Below are 17610 nucleotides of genomic sequence, written 5' to 3'. Positions count from 1 at the left end.
GGCCACACGCGGGCCGGGACGGCACACGTGGTCGGACCGCCGCTGGCAGACCTGCACAGCTGGCACGCGGGCGTCCACAGGCCGTGGCGTAATTACAGTAGCGGCCGGCTCCGAGTCACCCAACACTCTCAAATGCCTAGTACCAGCCGCGTGCCTGAGCAGTGTGTCATGCCGTTGTTTCATGCTGACCCAATCTTAGGGTCAAGTCACTTGCACGTTGCATGTGAATATTTGGATCATGAGCGGACGCAAAGCCTTGGTGGTATTGGAGGTGCTATCATGCATTGACGTAGACACCATATAATTCAAAGAATGGAGGTGCCTAATAAACACATCTTTATCCTGGTCTGTTTCTGTCGAACCAGGCAGTACGTTCAAGAAGTTTTTGTATTTTCGCCAGACGAAATAATCACATTTAAGGTTTACATTTTCATTTTTATCCATTTAACGCTCAAGACACATCAAAAGCACCATTCGCTGCCCAAGCACAAAGTTCCGTCCGATGTGAATCCAAGCTGAATTCAAATTGAAGCATCCGAAACCAAAGCCAAACGTGTCGCGGTCATAGGTCTACTTCTTTCGACGTCACCAGCCCCTGTCCAATCAGATGACTCCTGCGCAGCGCGTGACGCAGCTCCCAGGCCAACATTGTGGGCAAACGATGACGTCAGGTAATCACGTAACTTAGCGGTCAAATCGCCGGATGACCACACCTGACAAACGGAACCTTGACGTACCGTAAGTTGCCACTCGCTGTCCGAGAGTGACACCCGGGAAGTAACAGCCCGACAGCAACAGCCCGACAGTAACATCCCCGGGCCCCTTGCTGAAAAAGCACCACCGCCACGCACCGGTGCGCTAGACACCTACATCGGCTACCAAGCGCTGGTCGTCGCGGCAGGTGCGCACAGGCGGGCATGTGTACTGAAACATTGACTTGGCCGCCTGAATACACCACGGGCGTAGTGCCAACAATATAAACCTACTGCCTGCCACACTACGGGTAGGTTACGGACTACGCGCAGGCACGAAGTCATCAGCAGGTCCGATCGTTTAAAGAGACCCGTAGAATCATCGCCGGCTCTCAAAGTGGGAAATAGCCAAGCACAGGGGTGTAGCTCCGCTACATAAATTGGGCTGAGCTAAACCACTGTTTCAATATACACGAGGTGGGAGGCGCTGAGGAACAGGAAGCTTGATCAGCCCGTGCACGTTTTCTCTGGGTCCGCATGTGGTAAGCGCGTGCAGAGGTGCCCGGGATCGTTATACGGATAGCTTGAACCTTCTCCTGAAGAACTCCGATGCCTCCCGTCTTGTGAGCATCGGCAACCATCGCCCCGCTTCCAACGGCCACGCTCCCAGCGGAGGTCACGACGAAAGCGCAGCGCGGTGGCTAGACCCGCCGCTGACGCTGAGACACCCACGCCACCGCCAGCGGTACCAGAAGCATGCTCGGCCTTGAGCCGACGGCCGCCGACGATCGGTCGGACACCACCTTGGCCACGTCGTCTGCAGTGTTGCACAGGTCGACCTGGCACGTGGCTTGACACGTGCGCGTGTTCTGTTCGGTGTTGTTGACGCAGGAGAACTTCTCCTCGCTGGTGCAGCCCCGCTCCACTTCGAACGGATTGTCTGACGACGGCAGGCTATCTGTCCTGCTCACCTGCGGCAGCCACCAGGCACGGTCACACACAGACGCCACCCACCTAGCATAGCATGTGGGCCCGGCTGGTTGTCATTGCTTTTTATGAAAGGCACGTCGCGCCGCATCCGTATTGTATCCTTCGCGCCGTGGCCGTGTTGTATCCCGTGCCGCATCCGTATTGTATCCCTCGCGCCGTAGCCGTGTTGTATCTCGGTGCCGCATCCGTATTGTATCCTTCGCGCCGTAGCCATGCTGTATCCCTCGCGCCGTAGCCGTATTGTATCCCCGCGCAGCATCCGTATTGTATCCCTCGCGCCGTAGCTGTGTTGTATCCCGTGCTGCATCCGTATTGTATCCATCGCGCCGTAGCCGTGCTACATCCCGTGCCACATCCGTATTGCATCACGCGCAGCATCCGTATTGTATCCCCGCGCAGCATCCGTATTGTATCCCCGCGCAGCATCCGTATTGAACCCCTCGCGCCGTAGCCGTGTTGTATCTCGATGCCGCATCCGTATTGTATCCCCGCGCCCCATCCGTGTTGCATCCCCGCGCGCGCCCCATCCGTGTTGTACCCTCGCACAGCATCCGCATTGAATCCCCTCGCAGCATCCGTACTGTATCCCCGCGTCGCATCCGTATTGTATCCCTCGCGCCGTAGCCGTGTTGTACATCGGTGCCGCATCCGTATTGTATCCCCGCGCCCTACCCGTGTTGTATTCTCCGCGCCGCATCCCTTTCGTATTTTCTGTCGTAAACCACGAACGACTGCGGCGACCCTGTCTAACATTCACGAGTTCAGGCGGGCATCACATCCTGACACTGGGTCAGGCGGGCATCACATCTGGACACAAGGTCAGGCGGGCATCACATCAGGACACTGGTCAGGCGGGCATCACATTAGGACACTGGGTCAGGCGGGCATCACATCCGGACAATGGCCTGCGCACGCAGACAGTCGGTACGCAGAGGATCCGCACCAAGCGGTAGGACTGCAAGGGCAGACAGCCGGTGCGCCGGAGATTCTCACCAGACAGTAAGGCTGTGAGGGCAAACAGTCGGTCTGAAGGCGGTTGTCGGCCAAGGCTACCGTGCCGTTGGCACACTCTTCCCTCGAGCTGAGCTGGCAGGAGACGCAGCGCAGCGCCGACGCGCTCTGCGCGAGCAGCAGCAGCAGCAGCGGCAGCGCCAGACAACGCCCGCTGACCAGCATCAGACGCCGGCCCCTGACCAGGTCGGCAGCTACACGGACAGTGACAGGCTTACTGCACTGATCGATCGAGCACGGCTATACGACACGTGACGCGTCTGGTTCGGACCGCATGTGCAACAAAGTCCACTTCAAAGCATCAAACCAACCGTGCCGACCGCCGTCCGTTGGCCACGACTAACCACCCCGTGCGCCGGTGTGTGTGTGTGAGGGGGGGGGGGGAGGGTTTACGACGCACTTAGCTGCTGAGCCTACATGGCATCGCCTGCCTCTCACCACGGCAGGAAGGGCGGGCACCGCAGGGAATCGAACTCGGTAATTCTGGTTTCCCAGACGTGCGGCGAGAGAGGTCGTCAATACTATGGCATCACGCAAACATATATAACTCTTCCACAGAATGTGGAGGCACCGGCACGCGAGGAGCGCTTCACTCTGGTCCGACAAGTTAACAGTGCTGGAGCAGCAGCCACAAAGAATGACTGTACGACGATGCACGGAGAATGAAACCCATCCGTAACTCGCGGCGTCGCTGCCGTCCACAGCTCAGCTCGCGGCGTCGCTGCCGTCCATAGCTCAGCTCGCGGCGTTGCTGCCGTCCACAGCTCAGCTCGCGGCGTCGCTGCCGTCCACAGCTCAGCTCGCGGCGTCGCTGCCGTCCACAGCTCAGCTCGCGGCGTCGCTGCCGTCCACAGCTCAGCTCGCGGCGTCGCTGCCGTCCACAGCTCAGCTCGCGGCGTCGCTGCCGTCCACAGCTCAGCTCGCGGCGTCGCTGCCGTCCACAGTTTAGCTCGCGGCGTCGCTGCCGTCCACAGCTCAGCTCGCGGCGTCACTGTCGTCCACAGCTCAGCTCGCGGCGTCGCTGCCGTCCACAGCTCAGCTCGCGGCGTCGCTGCCGTCCACAGCTCAGCTCGCGGCGTCGCTGCCGTCCATAGCTCAGCTCGCGGCGTCACTGCCATCCACAGCTCAGCTCGCGGCGTCGCTGCCGTCCACAGCTCAGCTCGCGGCGTCGCTGCCGTCCACAGCTCAGGCTCACAGTCACAGCTTCACATTCATAGACGGCGGCGAGGATGTGACGAATGCGCCGACATCTCCGACGCTCCAGAACAAGAAGTTGTTCCGTGCTCGGATGGACGTTTCAGATAAGCATGGGTTGTTAGTTTTCAGTCGATTTTATTGGTTAAGTGAAGTCAGGTACGGACCACTAAAGTTCTGTTACATTTGTGTTCGTATGCTTAAAATACGTATCATGGTGACGGCTAGTTAAACGTTTATTTGGCCAATCGGAAGCCCATGGGTAACGAGGGATGAAATAATAAAAAACCAGGTTACACAAGAAAAGTTAACTAGTTAAGCAATACCACAGAAATAAGTCAAAAATCTGTTCAATTCTCAGCCGGGATTAAGGATTTAAATAAGCATTAGGTCGATTCAGAGAAAAATTACATAGATCATTCGAACCCGAAACAATTGGCTGTGGTCATCATCTCCATCTTCAAAATGGTTTCGACACCGTAGGGCTGAAAATACCTTTGCCAAAACTAAATAATCGTGGTATAGCTCAACACGACAACATGAAATTGGGTGAACCGAAAACAAGCACATTTAAGCGCAATATCAATCATTTAGTTACGGCGCAATCAACTGACCTGTGGACCACGAAACGTAGGAGTACATAACGATTCTATGAAAACTCGCTCGTTCTGTCCACACTCTATGTCAACACTCTGTGTTGACAGAACGTCAGTACTCTGTCAGAAACTTGCTCTTTCTGCGGCGGAGATCACGCGAGATTCTGTGATGTGCACTTCTGAGTTGTGTGTATCTGTAAACAAACAACATTCTCAGTAAAGCAATACTGCATCACGGTGATATCCACAGTATAGCAGGCGGGGATATACCAGTGCGAAGCGGGATCAGAAAATCCGAAACACAAAGTCAGCAGTCATATGACAAAATACTGTAATCCACGTAAAAATTTCCTTTTCTACGTGCATGGCAAAATCTTTACTTCAGTGTTGTCGAAACGTCATCGAATTCGGGTTAAAATGGGTTGCATGTGCCGGGCCATTTTTGCCGTGCCGTGCAGAAGTAACAGCATTTTTACTGCCAATGGCACATCACCATCTTGCAGTCAAAACTGAAATTAAACGATAACGCACTTCAACATTTGTTTAATGTCCTTGAACGCCCAAATAAGCCCAACAGTAGTTTATCGTGGATATAAAAATTCATTGCACAGCAGCCAAAACCGTGATCGACAGCAACTTGCAATATCCCTTTAAAGGGGGGTTTTCCCGTCTTTACATTCCAGCATCCCAACCTATCATGGTAAGTGTCGTAATCAATGACCCATAACGGCCCGGTCACATACAAATTAGCGGCACGTATTCCCTTATTTATCGGATGAGCGAAAATAGGGTATCATTTCAGTTATAGAATATATCGTTGCTATGTCTTCCCTTATTCACAGAATGTGGAATAAGTAAATCTAACCTCGACATCAGCAAGGAAGGCCCTGAGCTCTTCAATCCAAGAGTTGGCACGTTGGAAGTCAATCAGTACAAAAAACTTCAAAGATAACGGTTTAGTGGATCCTGATCTACGCAAACTTGGGTTATGCCGCATGGGTTATGCACATTGAACATTCATCTATTTCTTCATGAGAATGGAAGAGATGGAATAGCATACATACTACAGACCCAATAAGATATCGTCGTCTATCGTGACCACGATAACTAGAAAATAATATAGCGATGTTGAAAGTGCCGGAAGCCTTCTAGCGTTACATTATCTCATACTGCAGTTTGTTATGAGCTGATGCTGACGTCATAAAATGTTTAGTCCAGGGTCTGCCTTCCATCAAAGAAGTGTCCGCAACACCTCCGTTATTGTTGCAGTGATTCCGTGAGACGTTCCACACTTCTGACACTCGGATGTACCACCAGTGCACTGTTTACCATCTGAGTGGTCTGGTTACATCTGAGTGGTATTCAACATAGACATACTACAGACAGTTACAGACATTCGAAAGACACACTACAGACAGTTAAACATACTACAGACAGTTACAGACAGTCGAAAGACACACTACAGACAGTGAGACGTGCTACAGACAGTTGCAGACAGTTGAAAGACATACTACAGACCATTGCAGGCAGTTGAAAGACATACTACAGACCGTTGCAGACAGTTAGCAGGTAAGCAGGCGGTCGCGCTGCCGTCCACCCTTCAACCGCCAGCCGCGACGTTCAAACAGATCAAAAGCACGGGTTCAAGGGCTGACTGCAGACTCAACTGCAGACACTGACTGCAGGCACACACTGACTCAAGTCCACAACTGCAGTTGTGGACCCGCAGAACGGATCATGGCGGGCGAAATGTGAGCAAAGTTGCATGCATGTATCATGTATATGCTTTCTTTGCATCGTGATGCATTTCATCGTTTTGGGAGGTGGGCTGCTTACACCTTACTACTCGAACATCGGAGTATACAAGCAAAAGAAAACCCCACGTTTCGAGACTGTGCCCATCGCCACCAATGGCCCATTGTTGTACTGATCATTTTATTTCCGACATGAAAACTCGTAACGCTTAACAGCCAGCCCAATACCGTCCTTCCTGGTATGGTGAACAGCCAGCCCAACACCTTTCTTCCTGGTATGCTGAACAGCCAGCCCAACACCTTTTTTCCTGGTATGCGGAACATCCAGCCAAATATCTTTCTTCCTAGTATGCTGAACAGCCAACCCAATACCTTTCCTCCCGGTATGCTGAACAGCCAACCCAATACCTTTCCTCCTGGTATGCTAAACAGTCAGCTCAACACCTTTCTTCCTGGTATGCTGAACAGCCAGCCAAACACCTTTCTTCCCGGTATGCGGAACATCCAGCCAAACACCTTTCTTCCTAGTATGCTGAACAGCCAACCCAATATCTTTCCTCCTGGTATGCTGAACAGCCAACCCAATACCTTTCTTCCTGGTATGCTGAACAGCCAGCCCAACGCCTTTCTCCCTGGTATGCTGAACAGCCAGCCCAATACCTTTCTTCTTGGTATCAATAAAATCGTGTTATGCACTCGTGCATGCATGACATCCAGTTACCCAACGAGGATATCGCCCGGCGATAAAAGTAACTCGCATGATTATCTTACAGATAGTCATTTTGTCCACAAGTTTACAATAAGAAACGTGGCATAATATCTATAAGTATACTGAATCTCCAGCCTCACTGCATGCAAACAAGACCGTATTAGTGGCAGCGCCGCAAACACTGAATGCTCATTTTTTCATTAAAATGAGATGAAACTCAATCTAGACGTCATAATGCCGCTGATTTAACAAAAACGGAGAACGGAGCTTTTCATGCCCCAAGTATCCCGATTAATTTGCATTGAGCGACATTTCGTAAAATGTTGGTCAGATGAGACATACGAATGCACCTTACGTCGACACTGAGCTCCATGCTCGGCGTTAAGCCAGGTCCCAGCGGTCCGATGAAAACGCCGTGCTGGGACAGAATTTCGCTCACTTCCTTCTGATGTTAAGAAATAGGGGTGTCGATCTGTATTCTTCTGTGATGTCTCTGCACTCCCCGCCCAGTGCTGTGTTGCACCCAAGCAGCAATGTTGGTTTGGGAGTGCCGAATAGTCTTGCAGAGCGTAAGATACTTTTTAACAGATGTATCACAAATATTCTGCTTAAGCCAAAGACCATCTGACAACTTTGTCACATCTTGTTTTGTATCTGTGTTTGACCCTTACACAATGTTCTCCGCTGGTTTACAGTGGTCCACATTTTTGTAACATGCATGGTACAGAAATGAACACGCAGAAATTGTCGCTTGTCAAAAGTGTTGGCAAAATACGCTGACGAGCACCCGATTGGCGATGTCCGGTTTCCTGACACTCCGCTCAGCAGCCAATTATCTATACAAATCGACACTGTTGGTGCGAATGGCTTCACATACTCAGCCGAATATCACTGACGTCATATCTCTAGGTGATGCCTTACGGCATACAGTCGGGCCAAAAGAGCCCGTAAAAATTCATCACCAGGGACGTCACACACTCAGGCGAATCGGCAGAGCCTTCATTCAGCACGCCTATGTTTGTTATAGACAGGTACGATAGGTGAGAATGGAACATGATCTCTGAGCCTGATGTTAAGTCGAATACCAGTAGGGTCATATCGTCAGCTAATGCCTTGCGGCTTTCAGTCCGTCCAAAAGGACCCGTAAACCTCATGCCAAGTGATGTCACACGAAAGGTAAAGATGTAACACGGCCTGTTTCGCCTGATGCTTAGTCGAATACCACTGATGCCATGTCATCTGTTGGTGCTTCACGAGATATGATGCTCCATGGCCTTGGGCGGCTGACTTGAACCCGTATAAACTTACGACCAGTGACGTCACACACTCAGGTGATTGGGCAGGGCTTTCTTTCAGCGCGTCAATGCCTGCAGTAGACAAGTACGACAGGTTAAGATGAAATGTGGCCTGTTGCGCATAATATTTGGTCGGATACCTGTGAAGTCATACCACTTAGTGATGCTCCACGGGATATGATGCTTCGTGTTCTTGGGGCCAAAGTGCAGTCGTATTAAGTCGTGAGCAGTGGCGTCACGCACTCAGGTGATTCGGCAGAGCCTTTATTCAGCGCGCAAACACTCGGCAGAACCTTTCTTCAGCACGCAAATAGTTGCAGTAGACAGGAAAGAAAGGTGAAGATGGTCTGAATAGAATATGGCCTGTTGCGCCTCATGTTTAGCCGGATACCAGCAACGTCATATCGTCAGCTGACGCCTTACGGAATTCAGTCGTCCCAAAGAAGCCCTCAAAGCCCACATCCAGCGACGTCCAATACTCAGTCGAATCCCAGTGACATCATATCGTCAAGTAATGCCTTATGGCCTTCCGTCGGTCCGAGAACCCAGTGACGTCACAATGTCAGCTGACGCCCCCTGCCTAGATGCGGCATGGTCGTACACACGCCTTGCAGCCAGCGTAGCTCTTCCCCCCCATCGGCGGGGCGGGTACGAAAGTAACATTTTACCATGAATTTCCACAAGATGTTCTTGTTTCAAGATTATTCATGATGTCTTACGTCCTTCAGACGTCAGTTGGTGGACAATTTAAGATTTCAGCGTTAGGTACCAATGGGAACAATGACTGCTGCTGTGAGGGCATCCTCAATCAGAATTTCGGGAACCTACGTTACCTGGGATCCACAGGCCCGTAGAACTTCTGTGCTCGGCCTTGCGCGCGTCCTCTCACAGCGTGGCACCGCACAAATTTGCAGCGCCCCTTCCCGACGTCCCGCGCCTCAGGGGCCCACTCCCCACAGCTGTGGTATCCAGACCTATCGCAGCGGGCGTACAGCCTCGGAAATGCGCTTGCGTGGGAGCATTCGCCAGCGTAACCAGCCGGCGGAACAGGCGTATTTATTCCGGCAGGTAGAAAAGTAACACAGGTAGCGATAATCTCCTGTAAAGCTGACAACGCAGAGACGTTTTTGGGTGTTCTGAATGCCTTTGTGAAAACATAAAAACAGGTGACATCTTTGGGAAGCCTTGACAATGGTTCATATCTGGCGCACGTTTAATATTTTTTTCGTAGTGATCCTATGTCTTAATCGTGTATTGGCGCGCTTAAGAGGTGTACGGGGGCTTCGCATTTTTTATTTTTGTCATAGCCAAGCTGCTGAAGTGTTCACCAATAACGAATTAGGTAGACAGGCATAACACATTTATAATTTTAACAGTGGGCTGCATGCTTTATCAGCGGACGATTGAACTTGTACCATGGACAGAAGTACTGGAGAAGCACTATGAATATGTGCTGTGAATGCTCTGGCTTGCCAGTTTGATCCGGGTCAATCTCACTGACTGTGACAGTGATTTTGTCTGAATAAGTCCTTTGTTGCCACTCATGTAGCCACTGATGAGGGTGGAGTGGGGACATCCAGCTTTTGCTAGTTGTTTTGTCTGTACTAATTTGCCCATGGATGCATGCTAGTCATTTTTTCCTTTCAAAATATAAATCTTGGGCCAGCTTGTCCCATCCATAATTAAGTTGGCACAAAACCATTTTTTTGTCCCCAGTTTTAGAGGCTCTGTTTCAGAGACACCCTACACCTGTAATCCAGACAAATGCATTTAGTTGTGTATGCAAGTATCACAACATTTAAGTGAGACGTTTCAATCCAGGCATACACCTGTCCGAGCCAAAATCTGGTTCCATTCTTAAACCATTTGAGACAAGCATGAAAACAACACTATGTGACGTGATGACAATTATTCTACTGAGCAAGCTCATTGTAAATAATCGTCAAAGCTCTGATGAAGTGTCATGAAACATTATTTTGGCTCAAGGTTAGTGTTTTGCTGAAGTTTGAAAATGGTGTGTAATGTGCTTACTTTTTTCAAGACCCATGTGACTGCCACATGCTCTGCATCAAGGGGTAGACTTTCAAATGATCAGACACTGGAGGGAGATTGAGACATTGCTTTCCTGTTTGACCATGGTACCCACTAGTCATGTTCAGTGGGAAGAATTATCCTTCATGAAGAATAAACACAGTTTTGGACTTCTCTTGTCCAGTCAATTTTAAGTGATTAATCCATGCTCCGACTTTTCATTAATTTTAGACACTGCTGTGTGTAATCAATGTCTCTTCCAAGCAATCAGATGGGTGCTTATTGTGTGCTGTAAAAACAAAGGTAGCTAACATCATAATAAGCTGGTATTTTTGAAGGGCTAAGGTTTTTTGCAATGAAAAGGAAGATAGTGGTAAGTGGTATCTGGTAAGTGGTCTCTGGTCTGATGTGGGAAGGAGCACAGTTTTAAAACAGTTTTGCCTCCCTGCTCTATGCATGTATTCTGAAATTATGTCATACCATCATCAAATCATGTTGAGAGGTGGGTTGGAGTCTTATTTAGGGGCCCAGTCTGCAGGGATGGGCCTTCAAATAACAGTCAGAGGGCTCTTTATGACGATCTGGGACCTCCTGAATCGATATGGGTCTATGTGTCAGTCAGGCACCACCAGTACCGCGCAGTCGCGTCCGTGTCGCTGCGGGGCCACTTCCCAAGCAGCGACAAAGCCGGGTGTAGGGAATCACACACATGCACACACTGGTCAGGGGCCTTGCATCTGTCAAGGGTCCACAGCGCCTATCAGGTCCTGCGCTCGCAAAAGGGCCCCTAGCCGACCAAGGGAAGTGTTTGATGAGACCTGAAGAGGAGCCCGGGCGGCCGACTGGAACCGACGATCAAAGGCCCGGTTGAAGGGCATGACGGTCCGAAGGACTGGTTGTAGGTCGCATCAAGAACCGCGGCCCTTAGAGTCATCACCTGACATATCAGTTACAGGCTTGGCGAGGGGGCACAGGGTTTACAAAGTGCCCCCTAATGCTTTTCTTTGATATATATATATATATATATATATATATATATATATATATATATACTAAACAAAAGCATAAGGGGGCGTACATATACATATATATGTATATAGATAGATATAGATATAGATATAGATTAGATATAGATAGATAGATAGATAGATAGATAGCTATATATATATATATATATATATATATATATATATATATATATATATATATATATATATATATGTGTGTATAGATAGATAGATATAGATATATATATATATATATTATATATAGAGAGAGAGAGAGAGGGAGAGAGAGAGAGGGAGAGGAGAGAGAGAGAGAGGGAGAGGGGGAGAGGGAGAGGGGAGAGGGAGAGGGAGAGGAGAGGGAGAGGGAGAGGGAGAGGGGAGAGGGAGAGGGAGAGGAGAGGGAGAGGGAGAGGGAGAGGGAGAGGGAGAGAGATATATATATATATATATATATATATATATACATACGTGTGTATATATGTTAACTCTTCACCAGTGGAATAGTGGAATAAATAAAACTCAAATAGAAGCCAGCCGCTACCACGAGATTAATTCTGTTTGATGTTAATAGCCAATAAGCGGAAAAAATAGTGCATGAAACGATCGCACCCAACAAATCGTCGGCGCTCTTTCTTACAATGGTCCAGTTGACTAAATAAACCGATAGAACTAACTAAACCGACTTGAACTAAATACTAACTAAACTACTAAACTAAAACTAAACTAAAGACTAAATAAACCGATGAATGTTCGGCGTTCAGTTAGAATCCGCTAGTGATTCAATTGAAGTGACATAGTTTTGAGCAAGCCCTCTCGCATATCTTGGCAACAAAAACCTCGACGCCAGGCGTTGCAGTCTCTATAGGCCGCGCAGCGTCGGCCCTATGGTAGCGACTAACAGATGGAGGAAAATGATGACGTGATGAATGATGACTGCAATGACGCCAATGCGGGCGTCATTGCAGGCAAGCGAACTATCGGCACCCGGCGTGCAGGCTCAAATATTTGTTGTTTCTAGTTTCACTAGTCGATTCTGCAAAAGAATGAACAGTCTCAAGCAAACATGGGATGGCCGTGTGCGTTTTTGAACTCATTTCGACCCACTTCATTATACTCTAATGATGCTCCTTATTTCTTTCCGGGAAAGGGGCCCCTTTGAGTCGAACACTATGGGGCATATGAGTGTTCCCGGTCAAGGGCTGAAGGGCCATTCTGTCTCGCCGCGGTGCGTCTTCCGGCGGTTCGTCTTCCGCGGTGCGTCTTCCGTAAAATTCGGGAAGAATTGATCTGGCAGTAGCTTCCTGATTCCATTTCAGTCAGTGAAGGTAAATTGAAAAAGTGTCGAAGAAAAACATGCGGCTAAGTTCGGTGATTTTTTTTGCGAGGGGGATTTCTATTTTGTATCAGGGTGCCCCTCGACAACCCTGTGCTCCCATGAGCCCTGACTGGCGCCTGCTCTGTATATATGCTTGCCAAGGCCTGTTGACCCACCGCATTGGCAACGAACAAGCCGTTTCACAAGCGAGTGAAAATGAGCATGCATGTTTAGAAAGCTATGCTGAGGTGCGGGACAGCTTTCAACGGTCGGCATGCGTCTGGGTGCAGGAGTACTGGATTATCAAACATTTTATGTGGAAGCTTACACTCTGCTGAGCCGTGTGGATCAGCATACCCATGGATTAGGCAAAAAGTTGGGATCTTACATCGCTGAGCGCATCAGCAGACAGGAGCTCAGCAATAAGGCCGAATGGGGGGAGTAGTGCGAGCATGGGCCAGGGTGTCAGCCCAATTTTAAGAACACGTAGCATTGCTGGTATGGACATTTACTAAATAAAGAAACAAGAAGGGCTACCGGCCCTCCAACCTGGGATAGATCTGGTAACCCACTTTAGTAGGTAAAATCCTTGCCGTTTGACAGGACGCGCTGTAGTCGTCGGTGTGTCGTACAATCGCACGGTGTGAATAACTTGGCTGTAACCACTGTCATTCACTGTAATCACTGTAACGGTGACGGCGCATCGTCGTGTGGATGCACAGTTCCGGTTCTGAAGCCGTTTTTCGCTACCATTGACCAACGGCGGGAGCGTTCGTCTACGGCGCTCTGTGCCATTGTTATCAGGTCCAGTGGTGACCGAGCCCAGTGCCACATTGGACGGCTGTGGGCACGGCACGTGCTTGATTGAACTGCTGCATAGTAAATATTACTTTGATCTGCAGAAGTTAATATATGCTTTGCACTGACAGCGTTTCTTGTAAGATAATGGCAAATCATTTGAATAAAGTCGAGGAAGAATGAGAAACATTGTATAGCACGATCAGTTTTGGATGCTATCAACACACATGTATGCTTGTGCCTGCGCTTATGGACATTTTCGAGCACTTATTACGGTTCCCAGTTTGTGTGCACCTGTCCCATGAAATAGATTCAGTGCAGCGTTCTGCAAACACCGCGGAGTTTTTTGAGCAACAGATAACGCATCCATTCAAACATTTGTAAACAATCGTCTTAAAATGCACTAGATCTCTTGTGATCCTGGCTGGAGTGGTGCTGAATGCTGATAACAATCAACTTCAAGAAGCGGTTCGGCGCGCCTACCTTTGCGACATCCTCAACCTCACAGCAATAATTATATTACAACTACATTAACATTATACAACTACAGCTGCATCATGTTAATAATTTAAGGTAATTCCTACATCAACCTTAACAAAGACTGCAACTGAAAAACAACTGGTCGTGTGGTGTGGCCGAATTCTCAGAAAATGTTGAACTAATTGTTCGTCTTCAAACAACGCTCAGCTTTACTCAGGCATTCAATACACAACCACACAGCACGAGTCTTGTTTGTCATTTTCAATACCTGTACCGCTCAGCCAACTTAACATCCACAGACCTTGTGACGTCATAAGAGCAACAAAAACTATCGGGGTTGGAACCAGTGACTGCTCTTGACAGGGGGCTCCGTTCACTTACTTACGCATCTGTTCACTTACGCATCGCATGTGACGCAACCTCACTTATAATCATTGCTATATTTTTCAAGCGGAAAAGACTTATAGACAGTACAATTCCGTTTAGTGAATCTGCTTCTCAATGCGTCATGGCTTGATCACGCCATCGTACCTTGTGCAACATAGATTGAGAGCCAATTGACAGCCGTGATATCCGGAAATCGGGGTCACGAACGCCATATATGAACGCCTCGACGATTATATTTTTCGGGGCCTCGATCGCCGCATGGCTTATGGAGTGGAAGGATTTGGATGACATTATTATGACGTCACGAATGCCGGGAAATACTATACTCGAAATACTCTCCCCATTTTCGCGGGCATGTAGCTCAGAAACTAGAGGGGCTTAACTCTTGAGGGCTGGGTTGTGAACAGCACCGAAAGGTCTCCAAGTTGACTATTTTAGTTCAAAATCCCATATAAATGTTGCACACTCCCTTTCGTTTTTGAAATACACAGTTGGATAATCAGCTAGAGCAAACCAGATAATTGCATCCTATAACTTGAGCTCTTTTCAGACCGATCCACTTGCAGTGTGCGCAATCAGTGGCCTTGAAAGACGAACATTCCTCTGCAAGAGCGAGTGCGCTGCTGCGCTTAGCTTTGCTTCTTCCAGCGGTTTGGGTGCATTGCAGTAATCGGGAACAAATGCTTTGCGGTGCACTTGTTTCAGACCGAGATTCCGTTTTCGAGGCAGCGAGCAGGACTCCTGGATGATGGCGGTCAGGTCGCTGCCAATTACGGCCACCGTCGTCGGTACGAGCATGCCCCGCCGGGAACTCGTGCCCGGGTCTCTCCAGCCAAACATAGAGAGGTTTCCTCAGCCCGCCGTCGCCGGTACGAGCATGCGTCCCCGGGAACTCGTGCCCGGGTCTCTCCAGCCAAACATAGAGAGGTTTCCTCGCCCAGTTACGGTCTTCACGCCGGCGCCAACTGCACTTCTGTTGCTTTTGGGGGAAAGCCAGCCCTACAGAATACATAACGAATCAGGGGCACGGCCCAAATTTTCGTGGGCTGGGGCTGCGTCTGGGGATGGGGGTGGGGGTGGGGGAGCCCAGTGAGTACGCATCACGCCGATCTTCAGCTCTCTTCCGGGAGCCAACATATGATGAAACACGAGCAAATGTTGGGTCTAATAGGGCGGGGCAGGGGCCAGGCGCCCGTCCCTTGGGTGCGTCTGACACAAATACATGAGCAATCTGTGTACATCGCCTCACGAACCCTCTCATCTACCGTTACAAAGGCCGCTTCCGCCGCGAGCGAGCGGGGCACACGTACCAGTTCAGGGGTGCGCCGCTCCCCTCGCGCCGCAGGTCCTGCCGCCACAGGCCGTTAGTAGGTCACCCCACTGCGCCGTTGGCTCGGTGCCATCGATCGCCGAGCGAGTCCGCTGGTGCAGCTGCGGGGCGGGGCTGGCTGCCTACGTCAACTAGTGCCTGGAGCTGCGCTCTGTGGGGTTTAGTGGCGTAACACCGCCGTTACTTACCCTGTTTACATGGGCAGCTGTGATTCGAATTAAGCCGGGACCCGTCCTCGATCCGAACTATCCGGCCCATGTATACACTGTACTCACGCGCCGTTCCGCTGATTCGAATCGTGCGCCGGAGGAAATCCCTTCCCGTGAGAGGATCATCCGTTCAGGAAGGGATTTCGTCCGAATTATCGGCCGTCAGCTGTCTAAACAAAAAAAAAGAAAAATGCCTGGCGCACGCGGTTCTGTTCATAGCCATTTCAGCTTTGTGCGGTGTTACCGCTTTTCCACGGGTTTTTAGCTATTGCTCGAGACGGTTCAAGTCCAAGATGGTAAGGGAAAAGAGAAGGAAGGTGAAGTTGACATCATGCTGCTAAAACTACTCTTATTATTGAGGGCCTTGAGTGGCTAGCAGCACAGAAATGCTCACGTAATTTAGCCTTGCTAGGCGCTTGATCTATGCAGACAGCAGGCGTCGACGGTGTTTGGTGCTATCTTTCCGCCTAAAGGTTAGATTAGTTTACATCTGGGGCAGGCTCCATGCTTCCAAAAGCCAGATGGAGGTAATATGGTTGTTTTATATAGCTTTGACTTGTTCTCATTTTAATTTTTGGATTGCTCAAAATTCTTGCAGAGAATGCATCCAAGTTTCGTTCATTAAGTTAATACCTTAAGTCCCCAGGAGTGTTTTTGCAGATGTTCCTTAAATTAGGATGCTGGTTGCTTGTCAGTTTAATTTGTGTGAGAAAGGTAGCTTAAAATTGCTGCATGATATGACGGATGAACAAATATAGATCATTGCACTCAGCTCGGAATGTGAACTTTTTTAATGGTAGGACTGAAATCGCCCAATGATGGGGTCAAAACAGCAAGAAAGCAATGTGAACACTGGATGAAAATAGTTGTCATCATTACTCTGCTAAATCCAAGTTTGTGTGTTCCATGTGCAAGGAAAACAGTGCATAAACTAACACCTAACACGATGGCACATGCTGCATGGAGAACAGTCTGTGTTGCATATCATCACCTGTTTTTGTGCTGGTGATTAAATATGTCACCTTGGTGCTTTTTTTGTGATGGGTGTCTGCAGGCCACGAGGTAGGTAATTCAACTGTTCAACAATTCTTGCAGGGAGTACCAATAGTTTCTTCCATTAGGTGAATACATAAATGCCCCAGGATTGATTTTGCAGACATTCCTCCTGTGACTTGAACATTTGGTTGACCACCTATTGGCAGGAGGGATGTGCTGGATATTGGTGACTGGCTTGTCAAGGAAATATGAAGTTACGTCACACTGGTAGACCAACTGGCAAGGAAGCGGGGGGTGGAATATTTGTTTTTGATGCAATTAGGCTGTTTGTTGCTTGTCAGTTTAATGTGTGTGAGATAGGTAACTCAATAACTCCTGCATGATGCAAAGGATCAACAAATATAGGTAATAGATCATTGCAGTCAGTGCAGAATGTGAACTATTTTTAATGATGGGACCAAAATTGCCCAGTGATGGTTCCAAAATGTCAAGAAAGCAAATGTGAGCACTGGATGAAATTAGCTGTCATCAGTACTCTGTCAAATCCAGGTTTGTGCATTTCATGTGGAAGAAAACAGTGCATAAACTAAGTAAACCTAACCTAATGCCACATGATGTGCAGAGAACATCTGCAGTGCGCATCATTACCTGTTTTTGTACTGGTGGGTAAATATGTTGCCTTGGTGTTTTGTGACACATATCTTTGCAAACCATGAGGTGGATAATTGAGCTGTTGCTATAATTAATCATTTGTTATGAATTTTGAGCCCAGATTGCTTTTGTCATGACAGCTCTGGGGCTGGTTCACGTTATGAT

General features: G+C 49.0%; 1 protein-coding gene across 2 annotated transcripts; it reads right to left on the bottom strand.

The window, feature by feature from the left end:
- Window positions 1-369: 369 nt before the first annotated feature.
- LOC119104438 (uncharacterized) lies at window positions 370-15637 on the bottom strand. Of its 2 annotated transcripts, none has more exons than XM_037228134.1 (4): window positions 15570-15637; window positions 4502-4677; window positions 2676-2887; window positions 370-1663 (listed from the first exon to the last, which is right to left on the bottom strand). In XM_037228134.1, exons 2-4 carry the CDS (start codon window positions 4527-4529, stop codon window positions 1394-1396), a joined length of 510 nt encoding a protein of 169 aa, XP_037084029.1. In that variant the 5' UTR covers window positions 4530-4677; window positions 15570-15637; the 3' UTR covers window positions 370-1393. The 2 variants fall into 2 exon arrangements, with proteins under 2 accessions (XP_037084029.1, XP_037084028.1); XM_037228133.1 differs by lacking the exon at window positions 15570-15637 and adding an exon at window positions 9075-9229.
- Between the last annotated feature and the right edge of the window lie 1973 nt (window positions 15638-17610).

The sequence above is a fragment of the Pollicipes pollicipes genome, unplaced genomic scaffold (assembly GCF_011947565.3).
Source record: "Pollicipes pollicipes isolate AB1234 unplaced genomic scaffold, Ppol_2.1 Scaffold_6052;HRSCAF=7182_pilon_pilon_pilon, whole genome shotgun sequence".
Lineage (NCBI taxonomy): Eukaryota > Metazoa > Arthropoda > Thecostraca > Pollicipedomorpha > Pollicipedidae > Pollicipes > Pollicipes pollicipes.
Note: the sequence above shows the minus strand (reverse complement) of the source record. Positions and strands in the feature narration are given on the sequence as shown.

Excerpts from the sequence above, each read along its gene's own strand:
- LOC119104438 (XM_037228134.1), bottom strand. The coding sequence starts at position 4,529 with ATGTACTCCTACGTTTCGTGGTCCACAG. Across the intron at positions 2,888-4,501 it reads CTACGTTTCGTGGTCCACAG|CTGCCGACCTGGTCAGGGGC; the intron begins GTCAGTTGATTG and ends CTGTCCGTGTAG. Across the intron at positions 1,664-2,675 it reads CCTCACAGCCTTACTGTCTG|GTGAGCAGGACAGATAGCCT; the intron begins GTGAGAATCTCC and ends TGGCTGCCGCAG.